The following is an 8,242-nucleotide window of genomic DNA, read 5'->3' as shown; positions in this document are numbered from 1 at the left end:
ATATTTTTAAATAAAAAATATTTTAAAAAACAATTAAAATCACACTCCTAAACATGCTTTTATCTTCAAGCCTAGGTTTCTTTTTTATATTGTTACTTTGAGTTTTTTATTTATTTAACTTTTTCTTATTTATACTATGTATATAATAAAACATGGCGATGTTTTATGTTATTTTATTCCCATACCATCATATTATTAAAATTAATATTGAAAAGGAATAAATAATAATAATAAAAAAGTATAAATGTATTTGTGTATTTTTTGGATAATTAAATTCAATGAAAATATATTAGGACATGTAAAAAACATATAAAATATATACAACATAGAAAAAATAAATAAAAAAAATCTTTAAATTCATATACTACAAGATTATGTACAAAAGACAAAATAGATATTATCTACATTTTAATTTTATTTCTTGCTCTACAACCATACAAAACAAAGACAAAGTTGCGTTTTATATACCTAACAAGCACAATCAATCTCGTCTTGTCTCGTCCTGTCCTGTATTGTTTGTCTATTACATTTTGGACACCATTTTAAAACTAATCATAATGTTTCACGATAGATTGAGAACATTGATGTGGCACGGCCTAAAATTTGACGAGTCCACGGTACAGTAAAATATTTCTTAAATTATCTTGTATTTACTTATCAAAAATATCCTAATGAAAAATTAGTCAAAAACAATATATTTTACTGTTAATTTTCAAAATTAATTCATCCACCAAAAAATATTTTTAACTCATGATATTTTATAAAATACTTGTAAACAACAATTCATTCTATTATTTTAATTATTATCATTATCTCACCACAACATTCTTCTCCTCCATCTTCATTTCATCACTATTATCATTGTCATCTCACAACTACTATCTTAGTCTCAACCACCTTTTCCTTCACCATCACTAAAACATTTACAAGAAAATATATTAAATGTAAAATATTTTATGCAAAATAAACAAACCCTTAAATTTAAGAATTACTATGATTATCTGAAACCATTATAATTATAGTTACAGTTATTTTTGGACACAGATTACTAAACAAAATATTATAATAATTTATTTATAATTTAATTAATTATCCTTTATTATATTATTTATTAGATGCATCACCACATCCCCAATGGTTAGACCTCCTTTTTACATGTTAGTGGAATATTTCAATGGGTCGATCAATGTCTTCAACCACATATGACACAAATTTAATTAATTAACGGTGACAGCGAGGGGTCATTGTTTTAATTAATAAAGGAAGCCACGAAAAGACAACCTTATAAATTTTGTTGGGAAACTGTAACTCATCTTTTGTTTACTGTCCCCTAATCAATGTATGGAAAGCTCCAAGAAATCACCCAACGTGCATTGCAGGAGTACATGGCATAACGGGAGTTGGATATGATTCAAGAGGACAGTTGGGATTGCTGATGATTGGAAGGGAGACAGTATTGCTACAGAGATCTCCATCTTCTTAAAGCTGCATTTGCTGTTCCAAACCTCCCTATGATAACCTAAATCAACATATTTCTGTACACTTTTCAAAAGCCCCACGTGAAACCAGTGACCATCAGTGCCAAGTTTGTAACAGATAGCATAGTATTACAAAAGAGTGACTACTCTATCTATTATAATGAAAAACATTGCGCACGGTCTACAGCAAGGTTTTGAGAGAGAATCTCACTGTGCTTTCTATTTCAAGAGTTGATGGGTGAATTACGAGAATGCCAGCTTTTACTTCTTCAAGAAGTACATCCCATCTCTTAGTTCTAACTTCTCTTCAGAAACTAGACCTGATAAAAAGCTTTGCAATTGTTGGAGTGACTTGTCGTAGGGAGGATCAGCTACGCAAAACATCTGGAGCAACATCATGTTTGGAGTGATTTGGTTCAAATATATCCAACGAAAGTAATGGGGCATGTTTAAAATTTTAAACCATTCGCACCTTGAGAGTATTGTGAATGCGATCCAATGCCATGCTGCCGAAATTGGTGAGCATTCCCATTATAAACTTCTACAAGACACACCAACTTAAGAAAGTTAGAGAACAATGACACTTCAAAAAACTTTTAGCTCAATTTAATGTGCACAACTACATCTAATTTTCATTTAATTTCCAGTATTTTTACTTGGGAAGCTGTTATCCAGATATGAATCCTCAGCCCCACCCCATGCCCCACCAAAACTGACATCTCCTTCGAAGTTTAAATACAGCAGAAGCAACAGCTCATCAAGACATTTAACTTGTCAATACCAGGGAACAGCAGGCACGGAAGCAGCTACACTAAATTCAATTTTACAGTTTAACCAGTTTATAACAATTAAGAATGTGTCTGAAATGATAAACTGCAGTTAGGATGAGAAGGAAAGTAGATATATTCTTCCTAATCTTAGGGGAATTGAGACCTCAGACCCGAATCCACAGGGGAAAGACCATATCCTTAACAGCAGGCTCTTTAAGAGCTGAGTTCAACTGAGAATAAATCACTGAATTTCATTACACTTGACACTGGTTTCAAGCATTAAGCATTCATTGAAAAGGTGAAAACTATCTGATATCAAGAATATTCACGTCACAAACCTCGTAGATGGTCATTTCCTTGCGTATCTGGTCCTCGACAGAGGCCACAGATCTCTCTCCCTCCTCATCACCACCTAACAACTCCTCACAACTACCAGTACTGCCACTGTTTTTGCCAGCATCGACAATGCCTTCCACTAGGGTAAATACATGATCATTCAAATCTTTGCCCAGTGATTCTGTAAGAATTCCCTGCGTATAGAAGACAGGTGAAAACTACCAGTCAAACTCCTAACTTGTAGCCCATGAAATACTAGGTAAAAAGCCAATCCAAACCATATAGAGAACTTTCAGCCAAACTTGTTCAGTCAACATGACAATCATCGTATTTGTTAAAACTGTGAGCAGGCATTATATCAACCTCAAGAAGTGACTGAACATTAAGAATTAAAATATACCTTGCTTATCCAAAAATTTATCCTCCGATTCAACACATCCACAGGTACTCCAATAACAGTAGCAAGCCTATTTGAGGTCCAACTGAAGTAGAAACAAGCACACTTTTACACAATCAATGAGATACACATCCCGTCTTGCAATGGAAATGATTCCTGAGCTTACCTTGTTTGGTCTTGAAATTGCATGATAATTGCAGCATGTATGGGAGCCACGCTTAATTGCATTGTTCTATCTTCAAATTGCAACTCCAACTAAAACAGCAAATCCCAAGACCAAAAAAAAAGAAAGAAATGAAATAAAGCATTGTAATATATCATGTGATGCAAGAAAATAGAAAACTGGATGGAGATTTTGAAGCACCTAACCTTGACTGTTCCAAGATTTTTCTTCCAGAGTAGCTTACGAGGGGTCTTGATTTCATGGAATCTTTTTGCATAATCAGTGAGTAGCTGGTTTACAGGTTCAGGTACAATAAGAGCCTCATCCTGAAATCAAGTGCAACAAGATTTGTTGCCTGTCAAATTGTACTTGTAACGCATGAGATGAACAAAAACATAATATGTGACATGTGATCATATCAAGCTTGTCAATTTCTGACAGTGAAATGGAATTCGAGAATGTTCCTTTTTTTATTTTCAAAAAGGGGGGAATATGGGGCCAAATTCTGGAGGTATATTTAAGTCACAAAAGAAAATTAGAATATCAGCACTTAATAACACAATAATTCAATGTGCTTGCAGGAATCATGCAGAATGTTTTATTAAAGCTGACACCAAATGGAAAAATCTAAAGCAACCAAGGTCCTCATTTGGATTAGTTGTTTTCAGCTACAATTAACTTCAGAAACTGAGAGACACAGCACATGGCCCTGCCTAGAATAGCATTGACCACAATAGAAGATGGCTTTTACATAAGCCCTCCAAAGTTTCATCAAAAAGCACGTCTTAATATATCACTATAAGCCACCACTGCCCTGGTACCTTTTAAAAGAATTGAAAATGCATCTCAATAGCGGCAACAGACCAACGAAAAGTTTTCCTTGGTACCTGGATTGGAGGCCAAAAATTTGAAGATAGGATTGTAGCATTAAGGATATCCATAGATGCCCCTGTTTCTGCTGGTTCTGAACCTAAGAATTCATTCACCATAAGGAAATTCATCAACAAAAATTCAAATGCTAATTATAATTCATCTGCACGAGTAGCTAGGAGCTATCTGGTGCAGTTAAAATCTTCTAATTTTTATGGTTACCTGTTTGAGCTGACTTGATTGTTGCTTTAATATTGTGGTTTGTCCTCTTGGAATCAATAAGATCGTTAAGCATAATTTCACACCTTTGCATACTACTCTCTCCAAAATGTATCTGGAACATGACAAGATAAAATAAATTAAAAGGCTGGAGCATTTTATACACAAATGAACATGCCCCACATGGTAAATCTAATTAAAACAAAGATCACAGTGGTATGTGGAGAACCTACCTTGAGGAGTTCTAAAGTACGTATTTCCGAGTCAATATCATAATCAGATTTGTTGAGAAGCTTTTCAGCCAGCATAACACGGTATTCATTGACAAGTTGGTCTTTTGAACCAATTATGCCGACAATCATCCCTAGTATGTCAACCTTCCTTTGATTCCTGCTGCCCTTCAATGGATCAGCCTCGACAGGATCAGGCACCCAGCTGAATGGGCAAAAGTCAAGTAGAGCAACATGTTAGCTTTACAAGTAGTTGAAGGATATATACTAATCAGCTAGGTCTAGAAAGTGCACTCCATTTCCAAATTACAACTTTTGCATACCTTGCAGCATTGACCCATGCCTGCTTGTCATCTGTGTTGAAATCATCATCAGCACCAACATTCTCCTGACTTTCCTCATCCCTATTTAATTCTTCAAGAAGACTATCGCCAGTAATTCCAGATCCATTTGGATTCCCACCAGTCCCATCAGTGAGCATGGTGACAATGCATTTTATTGTATCTTTTCTACCCCTTAAATAGTCTTTTATTGGTTCACCAACAGCTTCAAGAAAGACACCAGCCGGGTCAATTGTCCGCAGTGCTTTAATAGTCGAAACATACTGATGCAATATATCATTGGTTGAGGCACCTGCAGTGAGCAAGCGATATCTCAATGCAGAAATAAAAGACTCCACAAGTTTAGAATGCTGTCCAGTATAGTCAAGACACTGCTTCAAGTCTTCGATTGCAGGAGAGCTGCAAAGGTCATTAAATAGTTAGGAAAGACGAGAGTTTTCCCAATAGCATCTTACATCAACATTATCAAGTACTTGTAGCATCAAAAGACAAGCAGGATTCAGATCCTAGAAGCAAAGAGGAAAGGAATAGCAACTAAAATTGGATTGATATGGTTTCCAGTTTCAACACTTGTTTTCAAGAAAAAAAATACATAGAAATCATTCACAAGATCCAATTTCACCAATGCATGTCCCCATCCATATGGGATCCAAGACTTCTCGTCTATACTAATATATTGGTTATTAATATCTATGAACAATATGGAGAGAGAAAGAGAGTTGATGAATCACCAACAGTGCCAGTTTACCAAATCTATTTACTTATAAATTTAAACAGTAATTGGTAAAATTTCAAAAACACTTTCTAACACGGCACCATGACCAAGTTTTTTGAAGGTGAGAATATGCCCAGTGAAAAGTGCTAGTTTTAATGCACAATCACAAATGTGAGCAACCACACAACATTCTGGATTCGTTATGTGAGACTGTAGACACCAACCCCCACCATATTCTGTTTGTTACACAGGAATCTCATAATCATCGTTTACATTAAGGCAAAACTATAAAGATAAAAAATCAGATAACAGTTACTGTCATTGCTGCCTTATGTGTAAGAATCTGTAGAGGAAAATGAGGTTAAGAAGAACCTGTAGAGGAAAATGAGGTTAAGAAGAACCTGTAGAGGAAAATGAGGTTAAGAAGAATCTGTCGAGGAATATGAGATTAAGAATCCAAAAGAACTTACCTATCAGGATAGTCAACAATAATCTCAAATAGTTTGGAAATCCTCAAATCTTGCAATGTCTCATAAGCAAAATACTCTAGTCGCAAATGCCATCTAACAAGTCCTTCAGAGGGAGCATTAATTGCAGGATAACAAGCTGAAGGGTGAGAAGCTAGAGGTGATTTGAGACCTGGTGAAGGGCTATAATAGCTAGTAGTCTCACCAAGATAAGCAAGGAGTGCATGCAAGAATTGGAGAGGCACATCCTGTAATTATTACCCAAGGAATCATCAATCAATGTTACACAAATACAAGAATATACAGATAAGAAAAGGAAGGCATAAAATAAAAATAAAAATAAAAAATTCAATGAAAATAATGCGTGAAATGGCATGATGAGCATTTTTAATGCTTGAAAATTCTGAGTATCGCATTCAAACGGAATGACAATAAGATTTGCTATAGCTGTTCTTTGCAGTGCATTACCATTTAAAATAGCTTGTCTTTATAGTGCAATACAGGATCGTGCATCTGATGCGTGACATTCCCTAAGCATTCCTCATGTAACTTGACAAATGCAGTTTGTTAATTTAATGCAGCACATTGATGGTGTTACGAGACAATAAACGAGTCAATAGTACAAATATCTATGATGCAGCAATTGTATGAGGTGGAAGAAATGTAAGCGCTGATAAACACTGGAAACAACCTTGATCCACTCATTAATGGAGCCCAAAACTGAAGCCCGGTAATCGTCACCAGCCAGATCATGTACTTTAGCCTGCCATCCAAATAGGAAATATGTTGTAACAAATAATGGGGATACATAATTCAGAAGATAAATGATGCAGACTAACTTAAAATAAGTTGCTCTTATTTGTGTGTGCACATGCGAGTGTTTACTAATTATAAGGTTGTCAGATAAAATATGGTAAAACAACAGAAAGTCAGAGTGGAAGCAAATGAATTTGGCCAAGCATTGATTGCATGGCAAATCACGCGCTCACCTTCAGAAGCAAAAAGATGGCAGAAGCATAGGCATCTTCAGTCATAGATGTGAATCCAAGACTTCTGAGGTCACGTACAACCTTTCCAATATTCTTCACTAAATTGTTATTCTCTGTAAATTTCCCTTGTAGGCAGCTTTCATCAATATCCATCGCACCATTCCTATGTAACATTTTCCCCATCTCATCTAAATCCATGTCATCTTTATCTTGAGAAGCATCATCACCACCACCATTAAACTCTCCATCCATTATTGTACTCAGCTCCTCCAGCCTTCCCTTAAAATACCAGTGTAGTAGTTCTAAGAACATTATAAATCACGGAAACAACACTACAAATTAACCTTACTATCAAAACATCTTTAGCCGCACATAAATCACTAACAACGAAAAGCATACTAATTACGAGCCACGCATACCAGGAAAATGGCGAGGAAGACTAGCCATTAGAACTGAAGAAACCATCAATTGATACTTGGAAAAAAGATATTCTCTTTCGACATCGGAATCAGTTTTTCCTTCCAGTAATAAAGCACGAACTAACAGTAACAAACACTTCTCCTGATACTGTTTCTCTAACGAAATCTCTTCAAGCGCTCTGCACAAAACTTGCTGCAACTCAATTTCATAATTAGCTCCTACATTGCTATAACAATCAAAATGCCGCCAAAATTTTGACGCTAGGTTTCTCTCGAAAGCTTCCTGTCATGAAAAAAAACACATTAAATTGCAAATGCTTAAAGCGTTCCGTAAGAGAAGCATTTTATATACGATACCTCTAGTGACTTGAGAAAGAAATCGCGAACGAGAGAAAGAAGGCCGTGCTTGCAGAGGATTTGAACGTGGGAGAAGAGATCGGAGGCGTCGCCTCCGTGGAGAAGAGATAGGGTGGCGGAACAGAAACTGCCGTAGCTGCCAACAATTTCTTGAACTGAATCAGCGCTGAGTGTGTCTAGAATTTCTAGATTGCTTACTAATGATAGAGTTGATTCTTCCATTCTCTCTACAAAACCCTAGAAAGAAGGAGTTGTGGATTTTGGGAGGGAGCTTGAAAAGCGAACATCTCTACAGATTGTTTTCTTTTTGCACCTTGGTCCTCGTATTATATATAATTTCTGAAGATAGTGAAAACGTTAAGCAACGTTGTCGATTGAGTACGGAATGGAATCTTGTTGGTTAACGGGGGTGGTATATCCAGAGGCTTTATTGGTATGGTGTTGTTATGGCTGTCAGGAGAACAACAAGGGACTAGCATGGATTCCTCGGG

At 35.9% G+C, this 8,242-nt stretch overlaps 1 protein-coding gene across 3 annotated transcripts; it reads right to left on the bottom strand.

Annotated features, from left to right (window-relative positions):
• Positions 1-1,187: 1,187 nt before the first annotated feature.
• Positions 1,188-8,239, bottom strand: LOC118062550 (anaphase-promoting complex subunit 2). Of its 3 annotated transcripts, none has more exons than XM_035076363.2 (16): positions 7,752-8,232; positions 7,395-7,677; positions 6,976-7,277; positions 6,678-6,749; positions 5,990-6,234; positions 5,097-5,203; positions 4,787-5,009; positions 4,467-4,668; positions 4,237-4,348; positions 4,032-4,114; positions 3,351-3,470; positions 3,148-3,236; positions 2,985-3,066; positions 2,587-2,778; positions 1,951-2,019; positions 1,188-1,862 (listed from the first exon to the last, which is right to left on the bottom strand). In XM_035076363.2, exons 1-16 carry the CDS (start codon positions 7,971-7,973, stop codon positions 1,740-1,742), a joined length of 2,526 nt encoding a protein of 841 aa, XP_034932254.1. In that variant the 5' UTR covers positions 7,974-8,232; the 3' UTR covers positions 1,188-1,739. The 3 variants fall into 3 exon arrangements, 2 of the variants coding, with proteins under 2 accessions (XP_034932254.1, XP_034932251.1); XR_012170540.1 differs by adding an exon at positions 2,135-2,478 and having other exon boundaries at positions 1,791-1,862; positions 4,787-5,203; positions 7,752-8,239; XM_035076360.2 differs by having other exon boundaries at positions 4,787-5,203.
• Positions 8,240-8,242: the final 3 nt, after the last annotated feature.

This window comes from Populus alba, chromosome 8, assembly GCF_005239225.2.
Source record: "Populus alba chromosome 8, ASM523922v2, whole genome shotgun sequence".
In the NCBI taxonomy this organism is placed as follows: domain Eukaryota; kingdom Viridiplantae; phylum Streptophyta; class Magnoliopsida; order Malpighiales; family Salicaceae; genus Populus; species Populus alba.
This window is presented reverse-complemented; position numbering and strand designations above follow the sequence as displayed.